Source organism: Leiobunum rupestre, chromosome 2 (assembly GCF_980474605.1).
Source record: "Leiobunum rupestre chromosome 2, qqLeiRupe1.1.hap1, whole genome shotgun sequence".
Classification (NCBI taxonomy): Eukaryota; Metazoa; Arthropoda; class Arachnida; order Opiliones; family Sclerosomatidae; genus Leiobunum; species Leiobunum rupestre.
Genome location: NC_143385.1, coordinates 71857262 through 71878193, shown reverse-complemented (window position 1 = coordinate 71878193; position 20932 = coordinate 71857262). Strand labels below are relative to the sequence as shown.

General features: G+C 34.3%; 2 protein-coding genes across 5 annotated transcripts in view; both read right to left on the bottom strand.

The window, feature by feature from the left end:
- Window positions 1-213: 213 nt before the first annotated feature.
- Window positions 214-7274, bottom strand: LOC149958947 (uncharacterized). Its single transcript, XM_090166310.1, has 4 exons — window positions 6950-7274; window positions 2683-3122; window positions 2003-2157; window positions 214-464 (listed from the first exon to the last, which is right to left on the bottom strand). Exons 1-4 carry the CDS (start codon window positions 7232-7234, stop codon window positions 328-330), a joined length of 1017 nt encoding a protein of 338 aa, XP_090022436.1. The 5' UTR covers window positions 7235-7274; the 3' UTR covers window positions 214-327.
- Window positions 7275-7620: 346 nt separating this feature from the next.
- The window catches only part of MESR3 (misexpression suppressor of ras 3), a 69878-nt gene continuing 56566 nt past the window's right edge, over window positions 7621-20932 (bottom strand). For 3 of the 4 annotated variants that reach the window (XM_090166303.1, XM_090166305.1, XM_090166304.1), the window contains exons 2-4: window positions 14750-14943; window positions 10993-11225; window positions 7621-9647 (exon numbers count right to left, since the gene is read on the bottom strand). In XM_090166303.1, the coding sequence (XP_090022429.1) occupies window positions 8832-9647; window positions 10993-11225; window positions 14750-14798 (1098 nt within the window). In that variant the 5' untranslated portion in view covers window positions 14799-14943 and the 3' untranslated portion in view covers window positions 7621-8831. Of the gene's footprint in view, window positions 9648-10992; window positions 11226-14749; window positions 14944-18411; window positions 18431-20932 lie in introns of those variants that run through there. The other variant, XM_090166306.1, reaches the window with a different exon arrangement.

The following is a 20932-nucleotide window of genomic DNA, read 5'->3' as shown; positions in this document are numbered from 1 at the left end:
TAATCGAATGCCGAGCACTACTCAAAACCATACACATTTTGTCAATTTTTAAATCAATTTTTGTTTAAATGTCTAGTTAAATCTAGATTTGAATCATAATTTAAATCAAATTGATATAAATCAGCCAACCCTGGTAACTACAGCTAAATAAAGAAAATTAATATATATTTATATAATAATATAAGCAACTATTTTTTTTAAATGAATTATTTTAATTTAACTAGAACTTAAGTAACTTAATTTATAAAACAATGGAAAAAAATTATTTATAAATGCATTTTTTGTAAATTAATTTTAAGTAAAAGAGACTTTTGTCAAATGAAATGTCTAACATTTTTCTATTGTCCGTAAAGCTTTGATCAACGAGTCTTCGGGATATTTTTCGCATGAACCATAGATTCTGATTTGGTCGTTGTTATTCAGAATCCACTGCAGAGAATGGCAATCGCAATTTATTGGGTTATCTGCGATGAAATTAAAATATTAGTTATTAGTTATTTATTAGTTTTTAACTTAGGACAGAAGTACACTCTAAAAATGGTTGGGTTAAATATATATTTCGCTCTTATAATTTTTCAACTTTTTCAATCGACCCATATATTTGGGTATTTTAAACTACCAAGATATTTGGGTTAAATTAACAATTTAACTTTAAAATTTGGGCTATTTTGAATAATAACCATTTTTTGGGTTAATATTTTAGTACCCAAAATTTTGGTTAATTTTAGATTGACCCACATTTGGGTAATACTTTTTGCCCAATTTGGGTATTTTAAGGTTTGCTCAACTTTTTGGATAGGTGCAATAGTGACCATAGTATTGGGTAAAATTTGACCCAACCTTATTCATTTAGCTACCTTGCTAATGTCGATTTTTTTCAAAATATGATTTAAATATCCCTATATCCCAACGGGATGTAATATTTACAAATGACATCTTTAAGAAAAGTAATAATGACTTTCTTGTTTTAACTTCTACAATCCCAGCTCTCCAACCGAAGAGCGCATGAATTCATCCGTAGGCTTTGGCTGAACTATTTCAAGCCACGCATAAAATTAATTGAGAGGTCGTTGTTTAAAAAATGAACGCAGTCTTTATCAGGAAAACAAACAGTGCAATCAAAGATAATAAAACTACGTACCCTAGATTCGAAATCACGGCGTTTCTCGATAGCGCGTTTTCTCGTGAGGCTTTTACCATAGATATAAGAAATTTATATAAAGGTCTAGATAAATTTCGGGGCGTCTAAGCCTAACATAAAATACGGAATTGACACCTAGCAGACACCGAGGAACGCACGTGACCAAGAGCGCGAGCTCTCTTAGCATTTTAGTACTAAGCGCTTGACCTTTCCGCAGGCCGTAGTCTTTAGACACCATCTGTTGGTGACATTTAGAATAATTTTTAAGCAGGGAGGCATTGGCTCTCGCGACGATATCACGAGCTTTCTTACCGATAGATAGCGCTTTTTAGGGATAGCCTGCAGAAATTACGCGTTTCTGCTAGCTGTCACCTCCGTATTCACTCCCTTTGAAATATTTTATCTAGATATTTATATACGTTTCCTATATCTATGGCTTTTACTGAGTTCGCGCCGGAAGTCGGAAAAATCGGGCTCCATAGGCAGGGTGAGAAATAAGGAATTTCAAGAGATAACCCAAAATTATATTAGTCACCTTTAGTTTTCTTTCGTTGAGAAACATTTTTAGAGCTACAGGCATGATCCATTATTGTTTTAAAACAATATAACGCAAAAATATCTGGTATCTTGAAAACCGCGAGTCAAAAACCACGGCGCAATTTTCACTAAAACTTTAAGTTTTAACTAGATGTCGGTAGCCCTGCCAGCCCCATGAAGGCAGTTTTTTCCGACTTCCGCCGGGAACTCAGTAAGAGCCTGCGTTTACGTGCAACCAGCTTGATTTCGAATCTAGGGTACGTAGTTATATTATCTTTGGTGCAATGACAAGAAGTCACGTATTCAATTGAAAATTTTCATTACCGGAAATGTCAATAAAAATGCTTGTGATCGGTTTGGGAAGGGACAAAATGACCGCTTGATTGAAAGTGGTCAGTCGGTTTCCGGCCAAGAATACTTTACTCAGAAGTGCGAAATTGTCGAAGAGATTATCGGGCAGGTGACTGATTTCGTTGTACCTGTAGAAACGAAGAATTAATTAATTCACTGGGACTTTTCTTCGGTTTAAAATCTGTTTACTTATGTTCAGTCGTATTAAGATTGTACAAAGCGCAAACTTATTTTTTCTATATATAGCTGAAGTAGGCTACATGATGACAGTATATTTCAAAATATAACAATATTATGCATGGGATAGTTACGCAATCAACAAGATATCGTTATTAGACCGAATTCCATGGTTTGTTTAAACAGTTAATCGATAAATCGATTATTTATTATTATTAAAACAATTAACTAGGCTTGCGGGTTCGCCAGATAAGTGTCACTATGTTATCTTCTTTGCTAGCATTCCTGGTGCAATCTGAACAAATATTCAAACGGGGGTAAAACACTTGCAGATGAATACGACACTGAACCAACTGCGCAATTTCGGTGACTAACGGGAAATCTACTATCAGAAAACCAAGTTTCAGAAAAACCTCATTAGATGGCGCCACCATTGAAGGGTCAATTTCATCGATAGATTGTCCCCCCTGTTATACCTCAAATCTAGCACCTTCAATTTGATGCACGTCTCTCCATTCTTGACCTGTCGTTTGCAAACGGGCAGTGCCTCCCTCCTGAGTTTGGTCAGTTTGTTGCGACTAAGGTCCAAGATGGACAATTCGGTGAAAGTGGCCATCGAAAGATCGTCCAGACAACTGACGTTGCTATTGGTCAGTTGGAAAGACTTTAAGTAGGATCCATGGCCACCCGCGAAATTGGCCGTCATGGGCAAGGCCGGGAAGGGGCTTCGGTCGATGGTCAACTGGAACAGCGTCCAGAAACCCGCGAAGGCCCGGAACCAGTCCAAATGCTGCAGTCCTTCCACCGACTTCAATGCCAAGGATTGAACGCTGTTTTCCAAAGCTATTTCTTTGTCCAAGTGAAAAGTGTGGTCCACGTTAATTCGTTCCAGGGTCAGACTGACAGTTTCGATTCCCTGAAAATTCAATTTTTTAATTAGAAGTAAACCAAAATCTCTTTTACAAGATAAGTATTCAACTATGCCATCAAATCTAAAATATTTTCTTTAAATACCTTATGACATAGTATTACATAATATTTAACTTTGATTAAATTTAAAAAAATTAAACTTGAAATTTATTTAACTATTTAAATTAATAAGTAAAACTATGAAGTAACAGCTAGAATATACAAATAAAAAAATAGGTCATAAAAGTGCACCTTTGCCCGTTTGAATCAGCGAATTAGAACTCAATATATAGCGATACCTTCTAGGGCCTAAGAGTGCTGACCAGGGCCCTGCTAGACCGATAATTCCGGGCCCACGGTTTACCAATTTAGTATGTAAAAATTAAACTACGCAAGGGCATTTACTTATACAGGGTCTTTTTTTTTGCTCGGAAAAGTGTTTTTTTTCAAAAACTATTTATAGTACCGATTTCAAATTTGGAAGGTCAATTCTCTATACCGGGGGACATCAGTTTGAGAAATTTGAGCGTTTTCGGTAATGTTTTTCACCAATTTTGAAAAATTATTTTTCGACCACTAGGTGCGAGATAAAAAATTTCTATTATAAAGTTGTAGGCCGTCATCGAAAACCCTTAAAAATTGTTCACTCGACGAAAAACAATTTATTTATCAGTGAAAATTCGAGCTTGAAAAATTTACAAGTTGGTGAAGCCAAATTACGATTGTTTGAAACGATAATTGAAACCGAATTACCTAATCCAGTTGAAACTTTGGTTAAAAAAACGACCGGATTTAAAAAACACGAGGCTATAGGTCAATCCTAAACATGCATTGGGTATTTAAAGGAAAACTTTGGGAGATTATTATCAGTGTTTGATAATATTTCGAACAACGCCTCGTTATTCAGTAGCTGAGCGTACCGAGATAGTTGCCATTTACTATGGAGAAGCAGCGCAAAACCTTAGAAGAGTGACTGAAATCTTCGCAGAAAGACATCCAAATGGAGCACCATCTGTAAATACAGTAAGACGAGCAATTCACGATTTCAATCAATTTGGTCACTTGCAACCTAGGTTTCGCGGATTGGGTCAACCGGATTTAGACTTCGAGAACAATGTACTCGCGTACTTTGTGGCATATCCTCGTCACAGTTGCGCTAACGCCGCTGCTGATTTGGGTTGTTCTGCAAATCGTGTGTGGAAAATTCTTCGTAAGAATCGCTATCACCCATACAGAGCTACGCTCCACCAAGGACTAATTGACGGAGACCATCAAAGACGTTATGCTGTCCAAGAAGATAGACAATTTTTGCGCCATGTTTTGTTCTCCGACGAAGCGTCATTTTCTAGAGATGGGCCCTTTAATCATCAAAACAGCCATCTTTGGTCTGACATCAACCCACATTGGGGTTTTGAATATCATCACCAGGTTCAATTTGAACGGGTCAATGTTTGGGTTGGACTTGTTGGAAACCGTTTGATTGGTCCCTTTTTCCTGCCGACGAACCTCAACGGCCAAAGGTATTTACATTTTCTACAGAACGAACTGAGTGACGCAATCGACGACCTTCCATTGGCTGAAAGACGTCAGTTGTGGTTTCAGCAAGATGGCGCCACTCCGCATTTTTCCCGGCAAGTAACTGAGCACCTCAACAACGAGTTTCCTGAAAGGTGGATAGGGAGAAATGGTCCAGTGCATTGGCCAGCAAGGTCACCTGACCTAACACCGCTGGATTATTTTCTCTGGGGATTCGTTAAAGCAAAGGTATACGCCACGCCCATTGAAACTAGGGAGGAACTCATTAGACGAATAATCAGTGCTTGCCGAGACGTCACACCAGAAATGGTAGAGAAAGCGTTTGAGAACTTAATTGTCCGCGCACAAACCTGTGTTGCAGCCAATGGTGATATTATTGAAAATGTTTTGTAAAAATTTATGTGAATAAAATATCTGCATTTAAAAACCAAACGTGTACATTTTTTCAAGTGTGAAAACTCTACTACGTTTGTATTAGACTTGTTCCCTTTTCAATTATCGTTTCAAACAATCGTAATTTGGCTTCACCAACTTGTAAATTTTTCAAGCTCGAATTTTCACTGATAAATAAGTTGTTTTTCGTCGAGTGAACAATTTTTAAGGGTTTTCGATGACGGCCTACAACTTTATAATAGAAATTTTTTATCTCGCACCTAGTGGTCGAAAAATAATTTTTCAAAATTGATGAAAAACATTACCGAAAACGCTCAAATTTCTCAAACTGAAGTCCCCCGGTATAGAGAATTGACCTTCCAAATTTGAAATCGGTACTATAAATAGTTTTTGAAAAAAAACACTTTTCCGAGCAAAAAAAAAGACCCTGTATATAAACCATTGTATAATATTATATAGCATTATATTATATACGTATTTCGCCCTGCAATATTTGTATATTTATTTCTTTTTTATTTTTTTGTAAAACCCAAGGCACTACCTTAGGCCTAAGTCATCAAGCGACTTTTAAAGCCATTAATTCAGATGGCCGGGTTACAACGCGTAGGAGGGTGGGGGCAAGCCCTGCATGCCACGCGAGTCAACAGCTCCCTACCCTCACTATTACCTTTAACAGGGTAAATTCCCTGACATTTCCAGGTTTTCCTGACTAAATTGCCAAATTTCCCTGACCATTTTTGTAGAATAAATTTATGTTTTGAGGTAAAATCTTGAAAAATGTTATTTATGTATTTTTAATACATTTTTCAAAAATTTATTTGCCCGATTTGTTTTTGGGATCATTTTAAAATTCCCTTACTATTTCGGACCATTTTAAATTTCCCTAACTTTCTCCCTGACCATTGGGAATCATTTTCAAATTTCCTGACTTTTCCCTGACCTTTTGGAAACATTTTCCAATTCCCTGGCTTTTCCCTGACCTTTTGGAAACATTTTCCAATTCCCTGACTTTTCCAGGTTTTCCAGGTATTCCTGGTCGTGTACGAACCCTGTTTAACCTCAACAAGTTTTTAACTTCAGCGGGAACCAGAGAAGGTACATGCCAAAAGCGAATAACAATAACATTATTGTTGTTTCAGCGTTGCCAGACGTACGATAATGATCTTACATTTTCATATTTTCCAAGCAATTTTTTAGCCGTACGATAATTTTCAAATTTAGTCGAAAACCAGATAAAATTGTAACTATTAATATAATTTTTAAAAGTTTCCCCACTTGATTTAATCGTTGTTAAATATTTGATTTATTATAAATAATAATTTTCACTAATATTCCCCTCCAAATTTCAATTTACAGCAAATGTTTAATAATACGATAATTTTTTCCAGAAATAGATTATTTGGTGACTTTGGGCGATAATTTCATTTTCAGAATCTGGCAATGCTAAGTGGTTTAAAAAATACAATTAAGGATAAGCATTTAAAGCAACTCTCGGCTCTACGTGAACTAGATCTTTTTTCAACAGATGTCGCTAGCGTCGAAATTAAAACAAGATACTTAAGCTACATTTTGACACAAAAGGCGGGACATAAACGTACCCCTCGCGTTGATTGGTTGGCTTGTAAATTTGTCAATTAACCAATTTATGTTAAAGTCCACTAAGTAGAGTATAAGTTGTTATAATAATTATAAATGATTCTCTGACGACGTTATTGTTTCGCTATTTTGAGTTTTAGCTTATTTCACCATTAATAGATGGCACCACTCTCTCCAGTAAAGTCGCTTTTTTCGAAGAATCGGATAGATTCAAAACCATCTCTAATAATAAGGGCCTTATCATAATACAAGTGGCAATGATAGAGCCGACAGTTGCTTTAAAATAAAACAGGAGTAAATTTACAGTACCTTAAACAAGTTATCTGGATAGGGTATCAAGTGACCATCGCTGATGTCAATAGTAAAGAATGTTTGACCTCTAACAACGTCCAAAGCACTGACCAAACTTTGCACACTCTCGAAGGCGTTGCAGGTCAATCTCCTCGGGTCGCCGCTGTTGGCGCCTCCGAGACATCGACAAGGATGACCGTTCTTAAACAAATGACAGTTGTCCAGTTTGGTCTTCCATATGTTCTGACCATTGCATAAAATGGCCGAAATGACCAACGCTAAAAAACCCAACAGAAACGTCATACCTGTTGCTAAGATTACAACAAAACACTGCTTCAAATCAAATTTCACCACCTTTCTACTTATCTCGAGAAAAAACTATAAATTTGTACAGCATTGTCGAGAATGCTAACGTTAAAACGATATTTAGTGTAGCTCCTAGTCCACCGCAAGCTCTGACAGTAAGTTCTTCCCTTTCAGAGTCCATTGAGTTCTCATTGGTTGCCTAAACCCCCCCCCCTCATAGCGCTGGAAATCTCGACCATAAAACCCGCGGATTGATCGACCTAGGCATTCCTCTTAAAAGTACCAATTAATAGATTCTTGACAGCTCTAAGACGTTTAGCATACTCTAAAAAGACAATATCTTATCTTTAATATTTGATAAAACTTTATTACTTTAAAGCCGCGACAAAAACACATACACTTTGTCATACATAAAAAAGCACCTTTCGAATGACATATGATATTTTATACATCCAACAATGAATTCTTTTGATTGGTTCGGTTTTATCACGTGGGGTGTCGATAGTTAACCCAACTTATACGCGATTTATAAATTTATTAAAAAAAAAACACGGTGTTTCCATAGTTACGCGTTTAAATAAACGTCGTCATAGCAACGCGTTTTATATATATATATTTAAATAAAAGTCAAAATATACGCGTAGGGTTATAATACGCCACTTCCAGTAATACGACTCACTCGAACGCGGTGACTGGCGCGCCATCTGGTATCAGAAAAGTGAAATGCTTAGTATCAGAAGTATCTTTTACGAGAGAACAAACTATCTAGACCATTAAAATGAAACGCGTTTCTTTGAGGGTCCGAGGCACTTTCCAGCCAATTCGCGGATGTATACACCGCATCACGCGTGTATTACTCCGCATCGCGATGTAATAGTTTTAAGAAGGCACTAGATGATGTCATTCGTCCCGCACAACATTAATAATTGTTAATACAGCCGCCATGATATTAATCAACGTCACAGATTACGAAGCAAAACAACACGCACGATTTATGTTTGACAAATAATCACGTGACAACTAGGGGCGTCTTAAAGGCATGGCAACGAAAATAGTACACAGCCACGAGGAACATAATAATTAGGGTTGATGGATTCGTCTCTCGTAAGAAATATATCAGAGTTATTCAGGTTGAATTAAAGGCAGTCTATAAGTCAGGAAGCGCCATCTAGGTAACATATTTATTAACTGGTTAATTTCATTATTTTAAATACATATTTACTAAAAATAAAATACTTAATATTTTACGAATAAAAGTAAATGCATTTAATTAAATTATTTTCATAATTAATTCATGGTTTTCTTGTTTTTACGAGCTTCTATTTATCTACAATAGAGGGAGCAGTTAAAAACCAACATAAAATATCCCCTCCTTCTCCTAGGTAGAGGCAGAAAAGTCGTGACATTTTGTCGTTATAACGTACGTCGTAATCCAACCACTTCGAAGTCGAATAACCCTGAATATATAATATCTGCTTTCAAGAAACTGTCATAGATGGCGCCAGAATAAATACCGAAGTGACGTATTGCGTAAACTTTTTTTGTCACCCTGTTTAAGCGTGGCAATGTGGTGAAGGACTTGGGTAAGAATATCTTAATAAACGCCACTATGAAGATCCGAGGACGATTTCGTCCTGGAAGGACTGTTAGTTAAGGACGTAGCGTTCCTGGAAATTAAGGATATGTCGTTGGACATGGACATATCTCTGAGACCGTTGACCAAAGTGGCGATACTGAACAGTTTCTCTTTGTCCTTAAGTTCGACGCTGGTCACGTGTTGAAAGCAGCACGGCAACGAGATGTCGGCCTTTTTCGGTAAACTGGCCTTGGTCCGAGGAGAGTTCTGACCAGCGGACGCGGGTCTAGACGCCGGACCAACCGATTTACTACGCTTCGGGGCTTTCCGTTTGCTACTCCTACTTTTTGGCACAGAGAGACTGATATTTAATGGGTCGGAGGTCAATAGTTCGATGCGTCGGTAAAAGTCCGAGCTGGCCTTGACCCGATCGAAACTGAAACCGACCATTTGACGGTGGTCGCCCGAGTAGTGCATGGTCTGGAAGGTCGGAGCCACCGACCGGTAATCTGACAGATTGTCCACGACGTCGAACCACAGGGCGAACCCGGACCCTCGCTCGGCCAAGACGATCTGCAGGCGGCGTTTGTTGCGGGCCCTGGTTTGACCGCGGTCGAAGAGGAGGACGGGGATTCCGGTCAACGCCAAACGCCATTCCGGGTTGGACGCCAGGTGGGCGGAGTCCGTGCTGGAGTCGGAACGGCCGGAGCTCCAGCTCGAGGTGGACACGGCGCTGGGGCAGCGGTAGCCCACGCTGCCCTGGTGGTTGGACGCCTCGGAACTGGGACCCATAGTCATATGGTACAGGTTGGCCAGGCATTCGCAAACGTACACCTTTTAGTGGAAAGTAAGAATAATAATTAGATTTATTTTTGGTTTTCGGGTGTAAGCCTTTTCAATTAACTTAGAGCCACCTAGCCGCTAACGTAGTTATGTCAGCTTCTCGATTTCGCCACTAGGTGGCTCTGTGAAATAACTCTTTTTTCAACAGATTTCGCTACAGTCGAAATCAAAACAAGATACTTAAACTACATTTGGACCCAAAAGGCGGGACATAAAAATACCCGCCGCGTTGATTGGCTCGTTTGTAAATTAATCAATAACCTAAATTATAGTAATTTTTAATAAAATATTTTATACGTGAATTTTAATTTATGTTAAAGTCCACTAAGTAGAGTAGAAATTGTCTAATTATAATAATTATAAATGGTTCTCTGACGACACTATTGTTTCGCTATTTTGAATCTTAGCTTCCTTTGCCATTAATAGATGGCACCACGCTCTACAGGAAAGTCGCGTATGGAAAATGCGCTTAGTATGAGCAAAGAGTATAAAAACTACGTAACCTAGAGATATAATGACGGTCGAAAGCAGTAAAGGAAGTTGTAGCAACCGGGGGGGAAGTCACTCAGTGATTTTGCACTTCAAATTTCGGTACCGCAGCGCCACTACGGCAGTTTTAAGTGGCAATCATTTTGATTTAGTTCAACATTCTTGAAAATTCCTCAAGGAATTGGTTACCTTTAGGACTTGGCAACGTTAGAGAACAAACGCCTTATTCTTCACTTTTTGAAAATAAACACCGAAACAACGAATCCACAAATTCTAACTAAAAAAATCACGAAACAGTAACCAATTACTGTCACTTTTTTGAATTGACAGATATTAGACAATTAAATATCCAAAATGCCAAATTTAGCACCTTCGCAACACCGTAACTGCCATTTTTCTCCGGTTTTATTATTTATTGTACTAAATACTGCCGTAGTGGCGCTGCGGTACCGAAATTTGAAGTGCAAATTCACTGAGTGCCTTCCCCCCCGGTTGCTACAACTTCCTTTACTGCTTTCGACCGTCATTATATCTCTAGGTTACGTAGTTTTTATACTCTTTGGTATGAGAGATATAGCGGTCTGATAACTTCGATTCATTTACTTCTGCTTTTAGTAGAAATTAATAATTTTAAATGGACTTATTTTTCAGTAAAACGTTAAGGCAATGTTGTCAAAATTAGCCAAACTTTCAAGGAAATAAATGATAATCATAGAATTGGTCATGGATCTTGAGTCGATATAAAATTGAAATCCCTGACTTTTCCCTGATTTCCCTGACGTGTGGCAGCCCAATTTATGTCATTAAAGGTGGTAGAGAGGTGTGTGTGGTTTAAGGCGGTAATTACCTGTGTCTGTTGACTTCTGAAGAAGGACTCGACCTGCATTAGTTCTTCTTCGGTGATTTCGGCTTCGTCGTCGGAAACGACTGGCTCCGGTTCGTGGTACGATTGCACTCTGACTGTCTTCTTCGTGTCCTTCCTGGGAAGACCAATGATGGGGGTAATTGTGTCGTATTTGGCCGAGAATCGCTTCATGGCCTCGGTGGCCGGGTCAACCGCACCCTTACTGTTCTCGTCGTCTACAAATAGGTGCGAAAAATATCAGGAAAATTTGTAATTGAAACTGACAAATTAGTTTGGACTTGAATATGATTACACTGAAATGTTTTTTACGTTAATTTTACCCAAAATAGTCATTTTATATGAATTAACAAGCCATCGTAATTTATAAGGTCAACTTCAATTGCCAGGTCAACAAAATTGATCGGTCAACCAAGTTACCAGGTCCAACCATATTTCCAAGTGCAACAATATTGCCGGCCAAAACAAAATACCAGGCCAACTGTGTCGGCTCGACGTGAATTAGCTCTTTTTCCAACAGATGTCACTAGCGTCGAAATCAAAACAAGATAGTTAAGCTATATTTATACCCAAAAGGCGATAATTATAGGTAAATTTGTCAATAACCTAAATTACAGTAATTTTTAACAATATATTTTATATGGGATATATAATTTAGGTTAAAGTCCACAAAGTAGAGTATAAGTTGAGTAATTATAATAATTATAAATGGTTCTCTGACGACGTTATTGTTTCGCTATTTTGAATGTTAGCTTCCTTTGCCATTAATAGATGGCACCACGCTTTCCAGTATAGTCTTATTTTTCAAGAATTGGATTGATTAATTGCCATCTCTAATAACAAGGGCCTTATCATAATACAGGAGGCAATGATAGAGCCGGCAGTTGCTTTAAGAGTTAGTTAGAAGTGAGGTGGCGAAGTGGTTAGCAATGCCGCCTCGCAGCAAGAGGAGCCGGGTTCGACACTAGGTTATCTCCTTGCTGGGAATAGGGGTTTTCTCCGGAAATGTGTAGGGAGCTGTTGGTTCGCGTGGCATAAAGGGCTTTCCACCACCCTCCTACGCAATACCATGAATGTATTGAAGTGACTAAGAATATTGGACCACAGGATTCTGATTCCCATTCTCGCAGCCTTTGTAGCTTAAATTCGTCTGCTTTCCCATTCAAGTTTGCTTTATGGTATGACCTTGAATGCGCTTTAAATGCAGACGAACTTTCTCCACAAAAGCTGTGAGAATGGTACCAGGGGTTAATGCTATGCTGAAATAATCTTAGTAACTTCAATACATTCTTGCTAGTACCGTTAACCTCTACAAGTTTTTTATGGAAAGGGGAAACCGAAGAACTAGGGAGGAAACCCCTTAAACCAGTAGGGAGACAATTTGCAAACTCAACGCGGAAGATGTGGTTCCTAAAAACGCTCGTTAACAATTATTTGTTTAAGATTTTACCAGGAAATATATCGAAATCGTGAAATGGCTCATATCAAATCAAAAAGGGACTAAAGAATAAAGTAAATTGGTTCTTGGAGGAACAAACGTGAGTAAAAACGAAGGTGTTTTGCCGGTTTCAAGGCGGTCACGTCCGAAGGGACAACTCATTCAATCGTAGCAGAAGGGTCTCGTTCACTCGAGACAAAACTGGCCGTTTTTACAACAGAACAAACATTTTTGTTAATTATTTCGAAGAAATTACGAATTGGAACGTCTGATTTTTATAATTACGGTCCACGAAATATCGAAGTCGAGCTGCGTAAACTTTTGATTTTATTTTTACAATTAAAAGTATTCAAAGGGATGTTAAAGATCCTGTATTTTTAAAACTCTTTAAAAGGCTTACTTCTATATAGCTACGTCATTAATAAAATTTACCTGAGCCCATTTAATTATTTTCGTGGCTTAGGTGCTAACGAAATAAATAAAGTTATATCCGTATTTTATCGCTTTAGTTACATGGTAGCTAACTAATTAATTTATCCTATTTAATATTCGGGGTATTTGATTTATCCTATTTATTACTCGGGGTATTTAATTAATCCTATTTATTACTCGGGGTATTTAATTTATCCTATTTATTTCTCGGGGCATTGAATTTATCCAATTTATTACTCGGGGTATTTGATTTATCCTATTTATTACTCGGGGCATTTGATTTATCCTATTTATTACTCGGGGTATTTGATTTATCCTATTTATTACTCGGGGCATTTGATTTATCCTATTTATTACTCGGGGTATTTGATTTATCCTATTTATTACTCGGGGTATTTGATTTATCCTATTTATTACTCGGGGCATTTAATTTATCCTATTTATTACTCGGGGTATTTGATTTATCCTATTTATTACTCTGGGCATTTAAATTATCCAATTTATTACTCGGGGTATTTGATTTATCCTATTTATTACTCGGGGTATTTGATTTATCCTATTTATTGTTTCGAGACTTTATCCCATCAACCTAAGCTTTATTACATTAATTACACTTATAACCAAGCTTTATCCCATCAATCTAAGCTTAATTACATTAATTACACTTATATCCAGGCTTTATCCCATCAATCTAAACTTTATTACATTAATTACACTTATATCCAAGCTTTATCCCATCAATCTAAACTTTATTACATTAATTACACTTATATCCAAGCTTTATCCCATCAATCTAAGCTTAATTACATTAATTACACTTATATCCAGGCTTTATCCCATCAATCTAAGCTTAATTACATTAATTACACTTATATCCAGGCTTTATCCCATCAATCTAAACTTTATTACATTAATTACACTTATATCCAGGGTTTATCCCATCAATCTAAACTTTATTACATTAATTACACTTACACCCATATTCTACATCGTTAATTACAGTTATATTATATTATATTAATTACACTAACACCCATATCATTAATTAGTTATATTACATTAAATACACTAACTCCCAGATTCTATATCATTAATAACAGTTATATTACATTAAATGCACTAACTCCCAGATTCTATATCATTAATAACAGTTATATTACATTAAATACACTAACTCCCAGATTCTATATCATTAATAACAGTTATATTACATTAAATACACTAACTCCCAGATTATATATCATTAATAACAGTTATATTACATTAAATACACTAACTCCCAGATTATATATCATTAATAACAGTTATATTACTATTATTACATTTACAACCCCTTAATTACACTTACACCCTGGCGCTACCCTATTAATTACAGTTATATTAGCTCCATATTATAATTATTACACTTAAAGCCGAGCCGTACCCCATTAATTACACTTCCGGCTTGATGATATTTCTTACACTTACAACCGAGTTTTAAATTTACAATTAGATGCCTCCTGTACAAAACAACGTAACTCGACTTAGGCTATTTGCTTTTTTTCACGATTTTCAAACTTTATTAACACGATAAATTTTAAAATAGTGTAATTTGCCTTGTCAGTTCACATAAACTGCTGGAGTTTCGTCCGCTAATCAGACTGCTTAGACGAAAAATACTAATTACGACTTTAAACAATAACTAAATTTAAACCACATTTAAATACACTATCAGCGAGAGAATCTATGCGAATGAGAATTGTATCAGTCATTCAAACGTCGTGTTCCATAAAATGTGTCAGCTGGTTGTCCTTAACAAAATACAAGCAATGACTACGCCCACAAAAACACAGCCCACAAAAGAAAGAAAGGTTTGGCCCGTGTGGGTCTCACCCGCTCTATTGGCCCTGTGAGGCTTGGAGTAAATAGGGTTCGTTTCCATGGCAACGAATGACGCCTTTTTCGTGAATAGCCCAATTCGCTTCGATACGGTCCGCTCTCCCGAAATTTAAGCCGAGGTCATGGTCAGCGGCAGCGGCCTCCAGCGGGTCAACGGGCAATAGCAGTCCACCGGAAATACAAAGTCACTGAAACGGAAACCAGCAAGCGTTTTGTTAATAAAAAATCGGAATTAAAAAAAGTTTCGTGGTAACAATTGAGAAATTGAGCGTAGGAATTCATTGGCGACCAAATCGAGTTCAAGGGAGTATAAAGTAGTAAACGTTAAAAGGAACCACGGCTATGGACTGCATTGCAAAGGATGATAAAATTAGCGAATAAGTAGATTAGTCCATCATGAAAAGGGATAATAAAGCTAAACCCTAAACAAATTTGAAGAAATTTAAAAACTTACAAATAGCCCTACTCGGCTTTCCGTTGCTACGCAACTCGTTTTGAAATTTTTAATGTTTAGGCTTAGTTTCTCTTTTCGGTGTAACAGTTGCAAGCCAGATTTCCCGCACGGTACGGACGAATCCCAAATAGGACGAAACCGGTCTACCGTTGGAATTTCTGGATAATTTATTTAATTTAATTTAATTTTTCACTCGAAGATGTATTTGGTCCGAGTTTCGCGCCTTTTTGTTTGCTCGAAGACCTATCGGTACGAGCTATTTGAAAATTTTCAAATTTCTGCAAATGTGTTTAGAGTTTAGCTTTTTTATCCCTTTTCATTATGGACTAATCTACTTATTCGCTAATTTTATCAGTATATCATCGAGTTTGACGTTTTGGTCATTAGGAGCGCTGTTGATTGAAAAATATATACCTTTTTTGCAAGGTTGTTGATTTTTTTGAAAAATTTAAAAAAATCAATAAATAAAAAAAAACAATTAAATGAATCGATTTTTTTATGTTATTGATTTTTTTCACGTTTTTTTAAGGTTTTTTGACTGTTTTTCTTGAAAAATTGATTAATAATTTGACTGCAGCGATAACGTAAAGTATATTTTAAATTAATCTTTATTAAATATTATTATCAATTAATAATGAAATTTGATTATATTTTCAGAATTGGAATTTCTAAAGAACTTACTTTCGTACATTTTAATAAATACATAAATTAAGTTATTTAAATCAATGATTTTTTAAAAATCACTTGATTTAAATCGCGATATAAATAACTAATTTAAATTAGACAACCGTGCGTTTTTTATCGCTTGGAGCGCTGTTTATTGGCCTTTAGGGTGAAAAATCTGTAGGAGCCTCTGTTCCTACCATTTTATACTTAGTGGCCAAGACGATTCGTTCTAAAATTATGTTTAACTACTCACTGCGTAAATTTGAAGGGAAAACTACTAATATCTAATATGTGGTAGTGTGAAATGTTGATTTCTACAAATACTACCCCCAATTATCTAAAGGATGTATATTCACACTCACTCAAATGTACACTCCAATATACCTCGATAGTGAATTTCCCCCCAAGTATAGTAGCGAATTTAGCATATGGCGGTAGGAATAGAGGCTCCTACAGACTTTTCATCCTATACGTTAATCAAAAGTGCTCCTATTGGCAAAAAGTGAATCCAAAGAACGTCCTATACTTTATACTCCAAGAATTCAGACTGACAACAATAGAGATTTACAATGGCTATATTATAATAAATAAATACGCGATAACTGAAACCAGGATATAAATGTACAAGTATTAATTCAGTATATTTCCAAAACGTTTTGAATTATTGGTATTTCCTACTATTGCGTATTCCTAACGTCATATTAAATATTTCTATGATACGTGACCCCTGAATAATACATATTATTATAATGATTGATAACTGTTTTTTTTAAAAAGGTATTTTACCATATTTTTCGTTATTTATTATAGTTTATTCAGAAACCAAATATTATTAACTTATACTGTATCTAATGGCAAAAGCATATAATTTATCACTTAAAAGATAAGTTTTATTCCCAAACCTAATAGTTATTTTATTTATTTATTGTATTCAAATGTTGATTTTTTCTTTGGACTGAAGCATCTTAAGTTAATAAACAAAATATATTAGACTTAAAAAAAAGGTATTTTACCATATTTTTCTTTATTTATTATAGTTTATTCAGAAACCAAATATTATTAACTTATACTGTATCTAATGGCAAAAGCATATAATTTATAGAACAAAAATAATTTTATGGGTTATGCCGAAAAAATATAAATTTATAATGTATTTAATAGCATATGTATATAAATTATATCTAACGATAAAAGTATCCATCTAAGCATTAGAAGCAAGTGTCGGGTCGACGTGAAGTATTTTTTTTCTCAACAGATGTCGCTATCGTCGACATCAAAACAAGATAGTTAAGCTATATTTAGACCCAAAAAGTACCCCTCGCGTTGATTGGATCGTTTGTAAATTGGTCAATAACATAAATTACACCAATTATAAACAATGTTTTATATTAAATATATAATTTAGGTTAAAGTCCATTAAATAGAGTATAAGTTGTCTAACTATAACACTCTATAATGACTCCCTGACGACTTTATCATTGGGTTATTTTGAATTTAACTTCCTTTGCCAGAAATAGATGGCACCACGCTCTCCAGTGAAGTCGCTTTTTTTCGAAAAATTGGATAGATTCAAATCTCTAATAACAGTCGCCTCTTCATAATACAGGTGGCCCAACAAAGGCAAAATGTTAAATTACACTTTCAAGTTGTTAGTACAAATATTTTCTTATATAAAAATCATATATTGAAAATGTAGTTATATTAGAAAGTCAGAATAAATTATTGTTTACATTAAGACCAAAACGCCACAACAGCGAGCGTCGACGTAAAAAAAATGAATGGGCGCTCAACGTTGTGCTGTTTTGCTCTAATGAAAACCAGCATTTCAGGAATAATTTTTCTGGAAGAAGGAATTTAGAAACATGCATGATATATATTATATACTTTTGCTAATAGTAATTCAATTCAGCCCAGAAATACTGTTTCAAATCGCTGGATACTTCCCACACAAATTCAATAATTTTATTTAATATAATAAAACTAAAAACTTCTATCTCAAATATAAATTATATTATTCTGCTAAAAGTAATTCAATAAAGCCCAGAAATATTTCATTAAAACACTAGAAACTTCCCAAACAATTTCAGTAATTTTATTTAATATATAAAACTAAAAACATTTATCTTAAATATAATATAATTCTGCTAAAAGTGATTCAATTCAGCACAGAAATACTGTTTCAAATCTCTGGAAGCTTCCCACACGATTTCAGTAATTTTATTTAATAATTATAACACTAAAAACTTTTATCTCAAATATAATACTATTTTGCTAAAAGTAATTCGATTCAGCCAAGAAATACTTCATTAAAACGCTAGAAACTTCCCAAACAATTTCAGTAATTTAATTTAATATATAAAATAAAAACTTTTAACTCAAATATAATATTATTCTGCTAAAAGTAATTCAATTCAGCCAAGAAATACTCCATTAAAATACTAGAAAATGCCGAAGCAATTCGAGTAATTTTTTTTCAAATATATAATATTAAAAACTTATCAGACATAGAAATATTAGAACAAAGTAGAACTATTACGTATTATTCAGCCGAATAGCAAAATGTGGGCCGCCTAAAAAATTGTCTGCCAATTACTTTTTCACAAATACAAGAGCCCACCCTTTGATTAGCCCACATTTATCATTTTTCCTTCAATCAAAAAAAAAAAATTGAAATTATGACGAGATTCTGGTACGAAAAACTAATTGAACGCCATAAAACAAGGAAATATATCGAGAATTTACTGGAAAAATCATTAATTTCAGATAACACAATTTTTTTTACTCTCTCTCTTCAGTCAAAAACCATCAAAAATAATATTTTATAAATTTCTGAAATCCGGTTGCCTTTAATATTTATTTAAAAAAAATAATGTACTTTAAGCGATTCCATCAAAGAGAGTTGACCTCGAAAATAGAACTACTTTTATTTATTTCTTCCAGCTATAAAAATTCTGCAAACGAAATTCAGGTTCATAATTTTAAGTTTGACATGGTTTTATGTCGTTAATCTTTTATGGGAATTAAATATTTAATATATTAAAAAAATTGACCATTAATTACCATTTTTGAGGGGATAATAACTAATATTTTCTTTGTCCAGATAATTATGATTAAATGGTTAAATCATTAAAAACATGGTAAAAACGTTTAAACCGCGATTAAATAAGTACAATCAGGATATAATAAATTTAACAATGATTTAGGTAATTTCATCGCGATTTAATACATTTAATCATAATTTTATTAAATAACGGTTAAATTATTTCAATAACGATGAAATCATTTCAATAACGATGAAATCAGTTCAATAACGATGAAATCATTTCAATAACGATGAAATCATTTCAATAACGATGAAATCAGTTCAATAACGATGAAATCATTTCAATAATGATGAAATCATTTCAATAACGATGAAATCATTTCAATAACGATGAAATCAGTTCAATAACGATGAAATCATTTCAATAACGATGAAATCATTTCAATAACGATGAAATCAGTTCAATAACGATGAAATCATTTCAATAACGATGAAATCATTTGAATAACGATGAAATCATTTCAATAACGATGAAATCATTTCAATAACGATGAAATCATTTCAATAACGATGAAATCATTTCAATAACGATTAAGTCATTTAAATAACGATGGAATCATTTCAGTAACGATGAAATCATTTCACTAACGATTAAATAAATTCAGTAACTATTAAATCATTTATAACTACTTTTAAATAATTTCAAATCACCTTTAAATAATTTCAAATCACTATAAAATAATTTCAAATCACTATAAAATAATTTCAAATCACTATAAAATCATTTCAAATCACTTTAAAAATCATTTCAAAAATCAAATCCCTATGAAAACGTGACTAATGTTTTTAAATAACGACTTAATCGTTTTGATCAGGAGTAACCTCATGTCGATAACTATTTAATTAATTTAAAATGATTAAATCTTTAAATCACGATTAAATAATTTCATTCGTGATTAAATTTAAATCACGACTAACCCATTTAAATCACTATTTAATCCATTTAATAATAACGCTATTTTTAAACCTAGCGAAAGAAGCCCGAAAATTATATAAAATTAAGGAACCTAATTTATATAAAATTATATGTACGACACCAACATCCCGAATAAAACAATATCAAAATAGAATAAAAGATATAAAAAACAATGACACAAGATCCGCCCAACTTCTTTCAAATAGTCGAGAAAACATTCATTTCACGGTGAATGTCATGACATACATTATGGAGGAAGAATTTTTGAATGGAATTTTTTTTTGTACGGGCGATGGGGGAATTTAATCAAAAAATATAATTTATTTAACATGGTTTCTCTGGATGCTAGATAGGGACTGATTTTTGGAAAATTCTTAAAATTATAACCTTGGGCGCTGGCTCGATTTTTATCGGAAAATGTGTGCAACCATAATTTCTCCGGGTCTACTTAGCCTCGATAGACGAAAAAACTAGTTTTATTATTATTATTTAAAAGAGACAGTTGAATAAAATAGAGTTAAAAGAATAAAGCAATTTATAATCGAATTTTGAAAAACTAAAAATTACGACCTATATATTACATTTTTTATTGTTATCTTGGAGATTAAATATGTTATGTTTACCATTTCCAATTTGACCAGGACTAATAGTAGACTCGAAATTTAAAAGTATTTCTACTTTTTCCAGAAATTTTATTTAAAACTTAATTAATGGTTTATATACATTAATTTGATAAGACTTTTGTAAATCTAGATTTCTCTAAAAACGTTGTAGTTTTAGCAATGCGTCCATTGCAATACGGGCTTAGGTGAATTTTAAGTCCAATATTCGATTGATGATTAAGATAAATAAAAAAATCTTCGTCAAATTTGCATATTTAATTAAAATCAATCAATTAATTAATTAATCTGTAACATACATAACTAAAATCAATGTGTAGTATCTATTTGAATCAACTATGTCGTCATATCTAGCATTAAAATTCTATCGATCCATGGACTACGTTTTAAAAACTCAAATTAAGATTTACCTCTAAAA